Source organism: Lagopus muta, chromosome 23, assembly GCF_023343835.1.
Source record: "Lagopus muta isolate bLagMut1 chromosome 23, bLagMut1 primary, whole genome shotgun sequence".
In the NCBI taxonomy this organism is placed as follows: domain Eukaryota; kingdom Metazoa; phylum Chordata; class Aves; order Galliformes; family Phasianidae; genus Lagopus; species Lagopus muta.
Window position 1 is genome coordinate 3,777,126 of NC_064455.1, and position 16,585 is coordinate 3,793,710.

The 16,585-nt window shown below is 55.0% G+C and overlaps 1 protein-coding gene across 1 annotated transcript; it reads left to right on the top strand.

The window, feature by feature from the left end:
• The first annotated feature begins 2,808 nt into the window (after window positions 1-2,808).
• On the top strand, window positions 2,809-4,769 carry POU3F1 (POU class 3 homeobox 1). Its single transcript, XM_048968871.1, has one exon. The coding sequence runs from the start codon at window positions 2,847-2,849 to the stop codon at window positions 3,969-3,971; it is 1,125 nt and encodes a 374-aa protein (XP_048824828.1). The 5' UTR covers window positions 2,809-2,846; the 3' UTR covers window positions 3,972-4,769.
• The last annotated feature ends 11,816 nt before the right edge of the window (window positions 4,770-16,585 follow it).

The window sequence follows — 16,585 nt, forward strand, 5'->3', positions numbered from 1 at the left end:
GAGAGCAGCACTTTTTTTGCATTCATCTTGGCCTCGTGAGAACATCTTTGGGGCGCTTCTCAGATAATTACGTGAACATCTACACCTACTGCCCACTGCAGGCAGCATACCTTGCATGTCCATATCGACCATTCTCCATTTCCCTTCCTTGCTACTTTTGTGATTAAATCCGTTGTCTCAGCTGCTATTCTGTTGGTTATCTCCCCCCAAGTTAACAAGTCTGAAAGTGTGGACGAGCAAAGCAAAGCGAGTACTTTGCCCTCAAATGCCAAAAGACAGAGAGGTCCAACACGTTGTACCGTGGATTATCTGTGCTGTAGTCGGGCAGTGCGGTGCTGTCAGTCACACAGGGAATGAATCCCATCGAACATCACCCATGGAGATGTTCATTCCTGGAAGTGGGAACGGACCACGGCCAATATTCCTGATGGGGCTCGATGAGGAAACGAGGTTTTGCTAGAAAACTTGGGTGCCCTTGGATGTGGCCACATCTCAGCCCCTCATCGCTGAGTGCTTTGGGTCACTGCTCTCCTTTGCATCTCCTTGGAGCAACTTTGCCGCTCCATTCTGCAGCTGGAGCTACCAAGGAAGGCATTAAATGGGAATTTCTCATCTTCCTCTCATTCGTTGTTATTTCCAGTCTTTAAATTCAACTTCTACCAAGCTGAGCAAGCCTAAAAGCACAAGCAGTGCACGATACCTTGCTTTGAGAAGATCATTTGTTTGAGTATAAACCAATATTACTTTCTAATTCAGCTGCGATGGGGATCAAGTTGTCACAAAATGCGTTTTCTCCTTTGGTGAATTCTCAAACACATAAACAGGAGTTTGAAAGGAGATCTCATCCTCAGCCTTTGGAAATGATTAATTTCTACTAATGATTTACTGATGTACACACGGCTTATTTTGCATAAAGTTGGAGCTGAGCACGTTTATTCATTATGATTCCCTTAAAAATGGATATAAATATCAAGAGCAATTGGCTACCAAAAATTTGAATATTGCAGCACTGCATCATGGGGAGCTGACATGAATATGAGTCGGGTGAGAAAAAAATACACAGAAAATGCTTATCCAAGTGTGATACTTTACAGCACGTCACTGAATCATTGGAAGGGGTTACATTCATTACAAATGTATGCAGTATTTGCAAAGGATTCCTTGGGAACTAAAAAAAAATAAAGAAAAGAGCAATATTTTCCTTAGTAAATGTGCTCTGTGATCTATGGAACACATTTCTCCTGTGAAGTCCAAAGCCTGGGCTCTCTGCAAGGCTGGAACACCTGAGCCATGGGATGGTTCACTGCTGGCACAGAGAGAATGAATGGGATGGGGGGCAGCTGAGATGCAACAGAGAGCAAAGGGCTGCACACCTTGGAAGGAAAAGCCTTTGAGAGGTGGCTCCCGGTGTCCGTATCCACCAGGAGAGCAGGAGGGCACCTGCACACGGCCATTGACATGTTGCACTCGTCCCTGTATTGATCTGCTGCTTCGACGGCCGCCCGAGCCCTTGGCAAAGGTCACTGTCTCTGTTCCCGTGTTACAAATGGGAGCGAGGAGGCGAAGAGATTAATTTTCAGAAGTGATTAATGTTGCCGGTGCCCATCCTCACTCACGTTGGGCCTCGAGCCCCAGTGAAGTCTGGAGCTGGGTTAATTAAGGTGTCCCCTGCCCCTCTCCCAGCCCCGCCAGACACGGCCGTTGCTCACTGTCGTTGCCTTTTCCCACAAACTCCTCCGCCCTTCATCCCGTGCCAGCCCTCAAACCGGCTCAGGGACTCCCCCAGGGCTGCTCCCTCTCCTCCCTGGCCTCACATGTCCTGTGACACCCAAACACTCACATCCTCTCCAGGCTTTGTCCAATGGCTCAGACAGAACTCCCACCTCCCGACGATTCGGGGCAGCTGCTGCCCTTCATCTCCGCTTCACCACGGGCAGAGCATCATTAAACAACAGTCAGACAAAGCAGCTGCAGGGGAAGTTTCTCCCAGCACCAAATAACTGTTATAGAGCCAAACTGCACTTTGTTTGAGTGCAGCATTAGAACAAAAACGCTTTCTGACAGAGCGAGAGCAGCGAAGCATATCTCCAGAACAAGGAGACCCTTCCAACTCTGGGAGCTGCAAAAAGGGGTCGGGGAAGTGGGATGTAAAGCAGACAACAGACAGATGTGCACTGCTAATGTCTGCCAATGCTCAAAGCAGTAACTGCAGCTCTTGGTGCCCCTGCGGCCATACAGTGCCATACGGTGCAGGATGTATACATCTCCACAGTGCCATACAGTGCCATGCACACTGTACTGTACAGGACTGTGCTGTGCTTTATTGGGCTCTACAGTGCCAAACACGACTGGACCACACCACATCATTCTGCACACCACCGTACCGTGCCGTATAGCACCATAATGTTCCACACAGCACCATACTGTGCCATATGGCACCGTACCGCGCCATCCACTGCTGCACAGTCCCGCTCACGTGCCCCTCTCCCGCCACCTCCCCGGCCCGCGCCCCTCGCCCGCGCCCGGCCCACGTGGACGCCCGCCGCCCGGCATGAATGAAGCGCCCTCCTCCAATCGGCGCCCGCCTCGCCGCCGGCCGCACGCGGGCCGCCCCGCCGAGCGCGTCTCCGGCCAATCGTGCGGCGGCGGCGGCCCACCCGCAGCCAATGGGAAAGGCGAGCGCTGGGCGGCTCCCCGGGCCGGCGGCGCCCAATGGCGGAGCGGCGCGGGCCGGCGGTGGCGGCGGGCGGGCCAATGGGACGCGGGGGCGTGGCCGGCGCGCGGCGGCGCGGCACCCGGGCGCGGGGCTCTAAAGCGCGGCGCGGCGCCGCGTCCCGCAGACGGCCATGGCCGCCGCCGCGCAGTACCTGCCGCGCTCTGCTGCGCTGCTGCACCCCGACGGCGACCGCCTGCATCAAGGCACCACGTACCGCGAGGTGCAGAAGATGATGCACCACGAGTACCTGCAGGGCCTGGCCCCCGCCGCCGCCGGGCACGCCGTCGGGTTGGCGCACCACCAGTGGCTGCCCAGCGCCGGTACGGACTGGGGCAGCGGCGGAGGAGGAGGAGGGGGCGCGCACCTCCCGCCGGCGGCCGAGCACGGCAAGGGCGGCCCGGGAGGGCCCCGCGAGGAGCTGCCCCCCGCCGCCGCCTTCCACCCGCGGCCGCACCTGGTGCCCCAGGCCGGCGGCTGGGCGCAGGGCGCGGGGCCGCCCCCCCACCTGCCCCCCATGTCGCCGCCGTCGGGGCAGCCGCTGCTTTACGGGCAGCCCTACGGCGGCCTCAACGGGATGCTGGGCCCCCCCGGCCCCGCGCTGCACCACGGGCACGGGCTGCGCGACCCGCTGGGCGCCGAGGAGGCGGCGGGCCACGAGCTGGCGGCCTCCCCGCCGCCGCCGCTGGGGCCGCCCGAGCCTTCGGACGAGGACGCGCCGAGCTCCGACGACCTGGAGCAGTTCGCCAAGCAGTTCAAGCAGCGGCGGATCAAGCTGGGCTTCACGCAGGCCGACGTGGGGCTGGCGCTCGGTACCCTCTACGGGAACGTCTTCTCGCAGACCACCATCTGCCGCTTCGAGGCGCTGCAGCTGAGCTTCAAGAACATGTGCAAGCTGAAGCCTCTGCTCAACAAGTGGCTGGAGGAGACGGACTCCAGCACGGGCAGCCCCACCAACCTGGACAAGATCGCGGCGCAGGGCAGGAAGCGCAAGAAGCGCACCTCCATCGAGGTGGGCGTCAAGGGCGCCCTGGAGAACCACTTCCTCAAGTGCCCCAAGCCCTCGGCGCACGAGATCACCTCCCTGGCGGACTCCCTGCAGCTGGAGAAGGAGGTGGTGCGGGTCTGGTTCTGCAACCGGCGGCAGAAGGAGAAGCGCATGACGCCGGCCGGGCTCCCGCACCCGCCCATGGAGGACGTTTACGCACAGGCGGACACTTCGCCGCTGCACCACGCGCTGCCCGGTGCCGTGCCGTGACCGCCGGCCCCGCCGCTGGGCCCCGACGGCGGCGGCGGAGCGGGCGCGGGCGGCGGGACGCGCCCCGATTCCTTCCTTCCTTTCTTCCTCGGACTGGCCCGGCCCGGCCGCCCTCCCCAGCCCTATTTATTCGGGCGCCGGAGCCGCTCGCGGCCGCAGCAGAAGTAGCCAAAGGTTTGCGATCTCTAATTTATTCCCTCCCGCGGGGCCCACGGCTCCGGCCCGGCCGTAGGACGCGGCGCTGCCCGTCCCGGCCCCTTTCTATTTATTTTCTAACCGTGCGCGGAGCTCTCTCCCTCCCGTTGGTAGGTTCGGTTCGGTTCATTTCCCCCCCCCTCTTCCACCCCCCTTTTCCCCTTTGGTTTCGGTTTTTGTTTGTTTGGTTTTTTTTTGTTGTTTTTTTTTTTGTTGTTGTTGTTTGTTTGTATCTTTATTGCAAAACCAATGTAGACTGCGAGGGTACGTTTCTATTTATGTTATAGTAAATATTTTATTACTTACATAAACCATTTACCCAGGAACCGGTCTCGTGTCGTCTTTCGGGAGCGGGGCGGCCTCGGGCCGGGGTCCATCTGGCCCCTATCCCCCCCCTCAGCATCCCACCCTCGGTGCGCTCCCCGCTGCCCTTCGGTCCAACCCCGCGCTCCGGAGCGCCGAAGGAGCGTCCCGCTGTGCCGCGAGTTCGTTACGCTGCGCCGAACTTCTGCTTTGCAGCGCGATTAGAGAACAGAACTTCTCTCCGCTTCTCGCAGGGATAACAGACGTCCGTGAGCAGAGCTCGAGACGCCGCGTTCTTGTGGTTTTTTTTCAGTTTGGTTTGGTTTTTTCTTTGGCTCCGAGGTGTTCCGCTCGGTGTCCCCAATTCTCACGGCTTCGTGCCCCGATGGGTCGCGGTTGCCGCAGGGAAAGCTGCGAACTGAGTTCTGCCGTGCTGTGTAGAGGGACCGACCCCCATCTCCTGTCGCTCTTCTCTTTCAGCACCGCCGGGACTGCGGCCGCCACTGCGTGTCCTTTGGGTCCAGCGGTGTTTTATGCAGAGGGAACTGTGCCACGTGTGCCCGCGCTGCTCAGATCCACTGCTCGGATGCGCGGTTGAAAGCTGGGGGTAAAGCATCCAATTTCCTTTTAATTTGGCAGAGATCTTCCCGTGGTTTCAGCTCCTAGCGTGGCCCTGCTGGAGTCCAGGCACCAATTCCATCCCACGACCTTCAGATGGGATTTTCTAGGGATAAAGAGGCGATATTCTGGGGGTAGCCTGCAGGTAAATTCATATATATGTATTTTTATATATTAAATGTAACTTATGCTCGGGAACTCGCACGTGAAAACTCTTGCATTTATTGCAGCTTGATTATTTTTTTTTTTTTTTTTTTTTTTTTTTTTTGTTGCGCCTTTGGGGCGCATATGCGTGCAGTGTTTCCCAAAGCAACAACACAATATTGGCAGTATTCACATTATAAATTACCACATTGCTGTGTAGGCACCCCATGTTAGCAGATTCAAAAATATCACGGCGTTGCTCGTCCCAAATTCCAGCAAGTGGTTTCCTGAGACTTCAAAATAAAGTCAATTGGTGAGGTGGTTTGGCTGCACGTTGGAACGGCTCCCAGTGTGTTGCTGGGCTGGGAGTGCTGCAGTGTGGGGCAGTGTTGGCTTCCCCCAAATGGAGAGCAGTAAGGGGGCTCAGGTGTGGGGCTGTGTGTTTTCAGGTGTGATGCGGGCTGAGGCGCCTTCTCTTGCAGACATGACTTGATCTAAAAGCACAGAATGGTGGGGCGGTCAAGTCCTGGATTCCAAAAGTTTTGCTGTATTTACTGAATTGTTCTGCATTCGCTGAATGCGCGCTGCACTTTGGAAATGAGGAAATACGTGGCTGTTTGGAGCTTATGCTTGAAAGAAAAAAGTGGAGGTGTGTAATGATAAATTCTTGGAAATGGAAGTTTGAGTCAATGTGTCTTAGAGGAATTTAAATTTATCATCAACTCCGCACTCTCTCCTCTCCGTTCTTTTGTGCGTCTCGCACACACGTACCATTGTGCTCCACTGCAGCTCTGCTGCCTTCCTCAGGGCTCTCGGGGAGGAGGAAACAAAAGGGGAAACAAACCGACGAAAGCAGAGGTTTGGTTTTGGTTTTTTTCCTTTTTTACTTCTTTAAAAAGCAACTCTTGTTTGCGCTGAGCGCTTTTAACTGCGCCGCTTTCCCACACCAGGAGCGACTGCAGCATCTCCTGCCCTCCGAGGCAGCGCGGCTGGCAAGCAGCCCCGGCGCTGGGGAGGAAGGGGCAGCGCTCACATTGCATTGCTGTAATGGATGAGATGCGCTGGGAGGGCGCACGGCCCTGGGTTGTGAGGTGTCAGCTCGGATCAGGCGCCGGCAGCGCTGCTGTGTGAGCCCTCCTGTGCAAAGAGAAACCCCGCTCGGTGCATCTGATTTCTGCAGCTGTGTTGCAAAGCAGTGCCCCCCCCAGGGTCGCCTGGCTGAGGTTTTGTTGCCTTCTTGGTCAGGGATTAAATGGCGATTACTGCAGGCATGGTTACTTGTTTTGTTTTGTTTGACTTCTTCCATTTGTTTGTTGTTTTTTCCTCAAGTGGGAGCTGCTGTGGTTGTATCAGAGTTCGGCGCAGGATGGTGTTGGTGCATGAAGGAGAAGCAGATGTAGAAGTGCCAAAAAATGCAGCAGAACACTCAGTGTATGGAGTGCAGATATGGGAAGGGAGCAGTTCTGTGCACCCCAGAGCTGAGCTGAGCACAGCGCTGGCACGGAGCTCTTGGTGTGCAGAACAGGGCACTGTCCATGTGCTCTTCTGTTTTATGCTGGCTGTTGGCAATCGGAGGAAAATAGCTTCTTTCTGTAAGGTGAGCAATATTCAGCAAGCCATCATTTGTTGGTTTTTTTTCTTTTTCCAAATTATTTTTATTTTTTAGTTGACGAAGGCGGAGAGGTGCTGCTCAGCTTTCTGTGCTTGGGATAAGGCTGTGTGGTGCCAATATCCCTTCCAACCCCTACAGTTCTGTGATATCCAACTCAATTCTGAGATTTCCTACCTTAGAACATGACTGCAGCCACTGGGAAGAGCAGCAGGGTGTGCTTGTCCTGCAGCAGTGTGCCTCTCCAGGCACGGTTACACGGAGCCGCTGATGCTGTGTCCCTTCATCCTTCCAGCAGAGCCTGTTCTTGTGCTCACCCTGATCCCTGCCCAGCACCTGCTGTGCCTGCAGCCCTTCGCTGCCAAACACAGCAGCAGAAACACTCCTCGATTTGCATGGAAGTTGGGAGCATTGCTGTTAGCACTTTGCCCGTTCCCAGCTTTGCTCTCCTGTGAGGATATTCAGCACCGTCCGGTTGAGCAGATATTTTAATTCTATGCTAACGCCGCCGTTGTTTGCATGTGTTTTAATTGAGTGCCAGTGCTGCTGTTGTTTGGCTGGAGCTGCTCAGCATCACCTGTTTTATCTGTGTGTCTAAGTGCTCGTGAAGTCCTTCATGCAAACCCCACAGAGCTCTGCAGAGCCAGGGCGCTCGGCGTCGCTCCCATTGCTTGCTTGCAGCTCTCACCCGCTGCACTGATGCACACCTACAGCGGGCATCTGCTTTTGGGGTCCATGTAAACTCACCCATGTAAGTTTCCCTTCCTTTTAATTAGGACTAAATGTCTCCTGGCAGTGGGAGATGGGGGCTGCGAAGGCAGGTGGAGATGCAGTGGCACAGAGCTTGTTGGTATCTCCCACCACCCCAGTGCCACACTGCTGCTGTTGGTTGGGCTGAGTGTCACTTCTGGCTGTGTAGGGGAAGGTTGTTAAGCCCTGGATGTACAGGGGAATGGATGTACAGGGGAATGCTGTCCGGGCCAAACTTCCACAGTGCTTTTATTAATTTTCCTTGTTGCTTCTCTTTTTGGAGTACATCAGCCCATTCCTGATCACCTGCCTATTTCTTACCCCCAGCTCTCTTTGCTTTTATTCCCCACAAGGCCAAAAAGGACAGCAGTCAGCGCTCACACAGAGCAGCATCTTTCTGCGGTGTTTCCAGTCTGGCTGCTCCATCCTCATGCTCAGGGAGGTCTTCTGGGGGCTGAAGCTTTGCAGCCTGTTCCCTCCTTCATTTCTTTGCGTATTTCTTTCTGTGGAAATTCATCCAGTGGTTTTCCTTCACCTGTAGCTCTGCATGTTGTGCCTCTCAGCTTTCATGTGATGCTGAGCTGTAAATCTGGCCAAAACTCCGGGAGATCAGAGCGGAGTTCTTCCCACATTTGTTGCAAACACATCGGTTTCACAGAGTCTGGCCACTGCATCAGCTGTCTTTAATTGCATATATGTCTAGTTTGAAAATGGTGAAGGTTTTCAGTTAATTCTAAGTCAAACTGAAGTAGGGGCAGGTGATGGCTTTTCAGACTGGGAACTGTCACACTAATAGCAGTGGTACGGTGGTGACAGCAGCACATTTTCCTCTAGTCCACACTGGAGCTGCAGGGCTTTACTCCTGGTTGTTCTTCTTGCTTCCTTGCAGATAACAAGAAATGCTATTTTCTGGTGATATTAATCTCTACGGTGTCACAAATGTTAAGTCACAAAGGTGGGCTCTCCTGAGTGCTCGAGGGCTGAAGAGCAGAGGAAACTGCTGGGGCTTCGCATTCCTGTGGGGTGGGGGATTTCTGCTTTGTCTTTCTTTAAACATTATCGCAGAGCAGAGCTGGAATGACTGCACAGTGCTGAGCTGAGGAATCCTGCTGCCCTTCCAGGGAGCATCTCCTGCATCCACTTCAGGCAGCCGCAGCGCTGGGTCCCCTCGGTCCCTTCTGCCCTGTGTGGAGCAGAGGTAGGTGGGAGAGCTGCGTTCTCATTTGTGGCCGTTGCAGCACAAAGGGGCTTTGCTCCTGGTAGAAGGACTCTTAGCATTTTGTTTTCCAAACATGACTTCATTGACTCTCAGTAGCAGCGTGCAATTTACTTTTTCCAGTGAGAACTTTGTGAGCTGAAGAAATGAGTTTCCCAGCTCTGGAAGCATCCCATCGTTGGTTCTCACTCCATTGCTCCTTCAGGTTATGGGGCTGTTCTGGCTGCATAGCACCATGCTCTGCTCCACCCAGGGCCCAGCAGCAGTCCTGTCCCACAGCCCAGCCTCACCACATCTGTCAGCTGCATCCCAGAAACCCACCAGAAGCACACGACCCAAAACCCTTTCCAACATCACCAAATTGCTTTTGCTGATCCAGTGCCACGTTACAATTTGAGCTGTTTCTTTCCAGTGCAGATAGCAGATCCCATGTGCAGATCCCTCTGCAGGTCGCCTCTGGATGCTGTATTTGGGTGCTGGGGTGCAGCGTGGGGCTGCATCTGGGTGCTGCAGGGACCTGGTGGCTGGACCAGCTCCATGGGGGAGTGCAGCCCATCCCAGTGCCTGCAGCTCCCAGCTGATGCAGGGATAGACACAGGGCAACAGCAGTGAGAGGGAGAGAATGGGATCGATAGCAGCAGTGCTTGATATTCCGCTTTGAGGAATGCTTGTTATGTCTTTAATTACTATTTCTAAAAGCAGCACGGGATGGTAAGCAAAAGCTACAAATAAATAGCAAGGGGGTGATCAATTGGGCATGAAACCCTTGTTATTGATCACCTTTAACCTCTGCTTAAACTAATGACAGAGCTACCATTTAGCTGTCCCCAGGCACAAAGCACATCAATTGCCCGAGTGCCACATAAATCACGCTGGGATGCTGCAGTGGGGGGAGGATGGGGGTCCCTTTGGGGTGGCTGCAGCACCCTTCCTCCCTGCTGCTCCACCAGCAGAGCCCCATCCCATGCACTGGGCATGGCTTCATGGCAGTTCTGCATTCATAGCAGTCCCTGCCTGCCTCTTTCTCCACAGACCTACAGCGTGATTTATGCAGTTAAGATTCTTTTGATGCTCCTTAGTGGGGCTGGGGGTGGTTATGGGGCACCATGAGTTTGCAAGAGGAAAGGCAGATGGGATCCAGGCAGTGAAGATCTCAGAGTGAGTGCTGTTGGAAGTATCAGAGCTGGTGTGATGAGGGTCGCCTGTTCCCATCCACCTTTGGTTGCTTCTCCTGAATCATCAGCTGTGCTGGAATTGCTATCAGTTACAAGGGGGGGGAAAAAATAATCACTATTTGCAATTGGCAGCAGAGTGAAGTCAGCACAGCCTTTCCAGATAACAGCAATAATATTCATTAACATTCGATCTACAAATTTTCCCTTGGAACCTCAGCCTGGAGTTGTGCCAGATCTCAGCACGGAGCTGCCTGCTGCCTTTCAGGGCTGTGCCCAACATATGGCACTGTGGGGCTGTGGCTGCCCCTCCTGCTGTGCTTGGGGGGTATTCCCCTTTCTTTAGAACAGGGCTGGCTGGTGCTCTGTAAACCTGGCTTCCCAGATTAGAAGGTGATGTTCTCTGCTTTTAATTCTGGTGACTCTGGAAACTGTTCAGAAAGGATTCAGGTGGTGAAAACCTCAGGGATTTGGAAGGGTCCCACCAAGCTGTGTGTCACTGTGTATCTCCAGGGGTTGTTCCTGACCCCAAGAGGACAAGGAGAATGTCCCCTGCCTGCAGTGCAGCACAGTGAGGGCACATCTCTGCAGGACTCCCTCAGGAGCTACAGTTAATCCCAGCTTTGCCCTCGCTGTGCCACTTGGAAGGCTTCTCCTGAAACCTTAAACAGTCATTTGGGTGTCCTCATCCATCAGCTGCTGGAAGCTCTATCGATAACACAATCATTTCCCCTTTGGTCCCTCTGTTTCCCTTTTTCTGTGCTGCAGACTCTGCAATTTGTCACTGCCGTCCCCCTGAAATGCTGGAGGCTGTGCAGGAGCTCTGTGGCACAGGGAAGGCTCCTGCACCCCCAATAGCAGGAACGTGGCAGGGAATGGTCATGAGCCACCCCAAGGCCTGTGCTGGCCAGGTGGTGTGACAGGGATGCTGCTGGACTGTGCTGGGTGAAATGGCTCCTGGTACTGCAGTTCTGCCCCATCTATGGGGACACGCAGCCCCACACAGGGCTCTCTGGATCCCCAGAGCATCCTTAGTCCAATGGCTGCAGGCAGCACTGCTGCTCTTTTTATGACCGAGGACAAAATAAGCTGCAGCTGTAATTAGCGTTAAGCTGCTAATTAGCTTTCACTCTCCAGGGGCTTCTGCGAGGGCTTTGCCTGCAGTCCCTGCACAGCAAGCAGAGCAGAGGGAGCACGATGCAGCCTTCCCTGCGTTGGTCAGATGGCTCTGCTGGGAGCTCAGTGTGGAATGGCACTGCTGAAGCAGTTCCTCCTGCCCTTCATTCAGCCATGGCAGTGGAATCTAGGCTCCACACAGAGCGCATTCAGCCCAGCTCTGTGCAGATGTCCCTGAGCAATTCCATGAATTGTTGCTCTATAGTCACTACGCTGTTTGGGAAAACATTTCGGATAACTGTCCTACGCATCGGGGTGACTGAATGAATGGCATTTGAATGGTCAAAAAGATAGTGTGAATTGGGAACAATGCTGTCCCTGTGAGGGGTGGCAGGAGAATTCCAGCTGGCATTTTCCTTGTGAAGGAGCGAGCCCAAGGCCACGCTACCTTGGATGGGGCTGGAGGAGCACACAGCTGCCAGCATCTCCCCACTGAACTCCCCAAGTGCCGGGATGGAATGCATGGCAGCTGTGTGAGCACTGTGCTGTCACTCTGGGGATGCATCAGTGGCAGTCAAGGTGAGCACTGCCCATCTCTACCTCCGTCCAGGAGTGGGAGAAAGCTCTGTGTCATTTCCAGATACGCTGCTGTGCCTCACTGTGCAGGATGACACCAGCACCCAGCAGCTCCCATTCCCATGAGAGGTGTCCCTCCCTGAACCCCCAGCTCGGTGTGTCCGTGTGATGGTGGCACTGCTATGGGACAGCATATGGCACCCAGGGGAGCTGCACTGCATCTGGACTTGGCGGAGCACGGCGATCCCGGCCATGCATCATCAGGAGGAACGTGTGCTTGGGTAACACATTAGAATAATACATTATTAGAGCCCTGTTGCTATGGTGATGTATTAAGGCAATATATCATTAGGTACCTTCCATTGATGATGTATTGCTTCCAACATGGCGTCTGCCAGCACCAACACGAGGGCCACGGGGGAAAGTCTCAGCTATTTGCAGAAACTCCTGAGGAAGAAAATCCCCATGCAATGGCTTCATTCGGGGATGTGGAGTGGAGGTTACCAGGGGCACCCCCCCCTCCCCAGGCTCTGTATGGAGAGGCTCACTCTGTTCCTTGGCTCGTTTGCCATGTGAGCAGCACAATGAGCTGTGTGGATGCTGTGCTGATGCTCTTCCTCTCAGACTGCCTGACCTCAAGCAGGCTCAGACTTGGGGCCCGGAGCTTTGGGTTCCGAGGGCTCTGGTCCGATGCATCCTCAGATGCCTCCACTTCCACAGGGCTGCACCGTGCTCAGCTCAGCAGGCAGATAAAATTGCTTCTGATGGAGGTTTTCACAGAGCAGAGCAGGAAAACAGGTTGCTTTATAGCTGCAAAGTATGCAGCGTGCATCAGCTGTAGTTTGATTTTAATTAGCAGGGAAGAAAGTAGCTGAGTTAATAAAGTATGCACCTCCTTCTGCAGAGCTGCTAGCACCGACTGCATGAAAAACACAACCGAAGGGGAAAGATGAGCACAAGGTGAGCAAAAGCTGAGCACGCCTGGGCAGCAGCGGGGAAAGCAACATCAGGTGAGGTGTCCTGTGGTGTTCTGCCACCGGGTTCAGTGCATGCACATTCATTTGCACAAGCAGAGACGCTGCTTGCAGTGCAGAAATGCCCCAGTCCTGCATCCCAGCTCCCCGTGCTTTGAGAAGCCCAAGATCTGTTCTTTCCCTCGCTGGGCCGGTTGTGATGGGGGCTGATCCCACATCTCCCCGGTGCTGGGGCAGCAGGGGCTGCCGGGCTCCATGCCCGCGCTCTGGGCTCGAGCTCAGAGCACTTCAGAGCCGGCTGCCCCCACATGGCCCTGCAGATGCACACTTCCTTCCCTTGAACTCTCCGTGGGAGCACAACCCGCCCACCGGGGGCAGAAGGGGCAAGAATAAGAGGTTGTTTGTGCAGGCTTCAGGCACGATAAGTAATGTTCCCCTGGAGCTGCCCTGCTGCTGCTGGTTCCCGTCCATAATAATGACAGTTTAGGAGAGCAAGTCTGCGTCTGCCCTTGATGCCAATGCTTTTAAGGGTTCAGCGTGCTGCCCTACTCCCAGGCACCATCTGCAACACTCTAAGCCAGGGCTGCTTTTAGCTTCTCAATCAATTGCATTCAATTAAGTGATAACGTGAGCTTTGGGTTGGAGAGTGATTACTTATCCCTTAATCAGCAAATCCTGCCCGGGTGGGGCAGGGCGGTGTGCACCCAACACGGTGTGGGTTTGGTGCAGATGTGCACCAGCTGCCCTGGCCTACAGCTGCTGTCTGCTGTGACCACGGGGCATCCTGAGGACGTTTGCAACCCTGTTCTGGGGCTGAGGATGGACCCTTTGCCATTGGGATGTTGCCCAACAGCAGCAGTGCTCTGCCCAGCTGGGGATGCTGAGCACTGCCTGCAGAGATGGCTCTGCTTTGGGATGCAGGGATGGGTTTATTTAAAGGACTCTCTTTTTTTACCCTGTCCCTTGTGGTGTGTTTCAGTGGGAGATGATGCCAACGGCCACCCCGACACATCTGGGCACAACGTGTTTAGAGGGGCTGCGGGCAGCCTGGCTGAGCAGAGCTGGCTCCATGGCCGCGGGATGTGCGGTGCTGCGAGGGATCTCAACCATCAATAAACATCAGTGTCAAAAAGGACAGGAAAAGGTTATTTATCACAAAGCAGGCCAAGGAGCAGGAATGCAGCAGGGGTGACATGGGCTCTGGCCACCCTGCTGGGACCATGTCCGGTGGCAGCTCGGGGTCAGAGCCGCCAGCCCAATACTCTGCGTCCCCATGGTTTGCCTGGGGCTGGGCTATGTGCTGTGCCACCAGCCAGGACAGCAGCCTGATGTTTCTTTTTCTTCCTCCGGTGTAATCGGGGTGCTGGAGGAGTGACAGTCTCCTTGGAGCGAACCAGGCTGGGGGGATGGAGGTTTAAAATGAAGAGCTGCTGCCCCATAGCACTCTGCGTGGCTCCGGGAGCTGTTGGTTCTGAGGTCAGAAAGCTGCAGGAATGGGGGGGTTTGTGTGTGAACGTGGAAGTGTACACATGTAATGTGATGGAGTCTCAAGAGAAGGGGCTTCTGCAGTGCAGGGGATGGGCACTGGGTGCTGGTGATGCTCCTGCTGCTGGTCCCCACCAGAGCACATCCTGCACTGAGGTCTCAGGGATGCTGCGAGCAAACCCCTGGCATCCAGAGAGGTTCTGCAGCCTCCCCCCACCGCTCCACATCACCTTCCCCTGATTAGAGCCTCGGAACAAACCTGCTAATGCCTTTCCCAAGCTCTCGCCCCCACACTTTTGCCTTATAAATCACTGTAATTAAAGTGTTTGGAAAATGCTCCGGGAGCCTAGACAAGCATCCCCACATGCTCCACACCCAGCTCGGCAAGCCTGACTTCCTGCTGTGCCGGCCCCAGGCTGCATCCCTTCCCTTCCCTCCCAATGCCTGGCGGCACAGAGAGGGGATGGTTCCCAGTCTGCGCCCGCCTGCTGCTCTGGGATGGGTAGGACACGGTCACAGCTTCCCCATCAGCTGCACCACGCAGGCACCACTCCCAGCCCATCCTGATCCAATGTGCGAGGAGCTGTGCTTCTGTCTCACACGGAAGGGTCCCTGGGGGTTGCAGGAGTGCTGCTGCTCAGCGTCCATGGAACGTGAATTTTTCACAGTGATCCCCCGCAGTGCAGATCAAAGTGATTGTGCAAGAGGAAGAGGCGAAGGGAAGGAATAAGGCAGAGAGCCATGGGGAGCATTCAGCCCTGGGAAAGCCGTGGGGCAGTTTGCTGACCCCAACTGGTGCTCCTGACCCCAGGGCAGAGCGCGATGTCCTGGGGCTGTTCACTTGCTGAGCCCACCTGCAGTGCTGGGGTCTGGGCACTGGCCATGCAGGGCTGCAGGCACAGCTGGGCTGTTGAAGTTCCTCTGTTCTGATGCCCATTCCTCTTGCCTTTTTGGAGCAGCAATATCTGCAGCTTCTGCTCTCGCTCCCTATGCACCTGTTGCTGGTGGCTGTGCCCCACACCTCCATGGGCGCTCCCAGCCTTAATCCACTGCTCCAGGTCCCTGCCCAGGAGCACATCCCTGGCTGTGCTCACCTGGAACCACTGTGCCCATGCCAGGGAACTCTGAGTCACCCAGACTTTCCTGTTCTGTTCCCAAGGGCCCCACTGCCAGCACTGCCAATCGGCACTGGGATGCTGCGGGCTCCCAAAACATCCAGCTCTGCCTCCTGCTGCTGCTTTTCCTTTTGTAACAGGAAGGTTCAGCAGCCTTGCTTGCTGTGCAGGCAGAGCAGCCCCTGCTTGTGCACTGTGTATTTTTCACCTCTAAATGAAAGCAACTGAACTGTCTGAAGCTGCCTCCCGACTCTTCTCGTGTTGCCAAGAAATGATTGACGCATGGAATGGAGCAGTGGGTGCAGAGGAATTTGGCAGCAGCCCAACCCCGAGATGTACAAAGGACACTGCTGATTCCGCTCAGGTTTTTGGAGCACCCTGGGAACAGGCTGTCCCACGCGGGGCGGTGGCTTTGCCTGTGACAGGATCTCACCCTGGGGATGGGGCAAGGGCCGTGTTTTGGGGAGGAGGGGGTTTGCAGGGGCTGCAGGACGGGCTGAGGACATCCAGCTTCTGCCAGTGCCTTTCTGGGCTTTTTTCACCATTGCTTTGTAATGAAGGAAATCTTGAGCGTGACTGCAAATATCACATACCTGCATGTTCTGATGTATGTGTGTGCATGAAGCTGCACCCCAGGGGTTTTTGTCTTGGATTGCCTGGACAAGACCTCTCCTTCCCCTTGGCAAGCATTGACCAGAGCTGCACAGAGCTAGCATCCATCCCTGCCCTCCTGACACCCACATGTGCTCAGAGGGGCACCAGTGGCAGAGTGCCTTCCTGGGCAGCAGGCTGATGGTCTGCTGCTGCACACGCTGTGTGTATCCCCTAGGAGCTCCCCATCTCCTACAGATGGAGAGGGCAATTTGTGAGGCTTCTGTAGGCTTATTAAAATAACATTGTGAAAAGGCGACGTAAATACCTGAGCAGAAAAGATTTGTTCCATGAACCAGAGACTTCTGAGCCTCGTTTCCTCTTCCTTGTGCCTCCTTCCCGTAGAGGTACAACAGCCTTTTCTTATCACGTGCAGGAAAATGAAGCCCCAGCTCTTGAAGGATGTGTTGGGTTCTCGCGGGAGCGCAATGCGCTGCATCTGACGGCGGCGCTGACGCAGGACAAGGCAGCATGCCTGCTGCTGGATGCCTGGCACATTCCTTCAAATAATGCCAAATGAGCAGCATTATCCTGAGAGCAGAGCAGCCTGAACCTTGTTTGTGTGGCCATGGCAAGTGTGGGCTGGAATACAGCTCGGGCCATTATCATGTAATGAACACAACAATTACTCTGTAAGGGGGAGAAAGGGTTAGGGCCTGATAGAGGCTTAAGAATAAAGGCTTGTTTGGA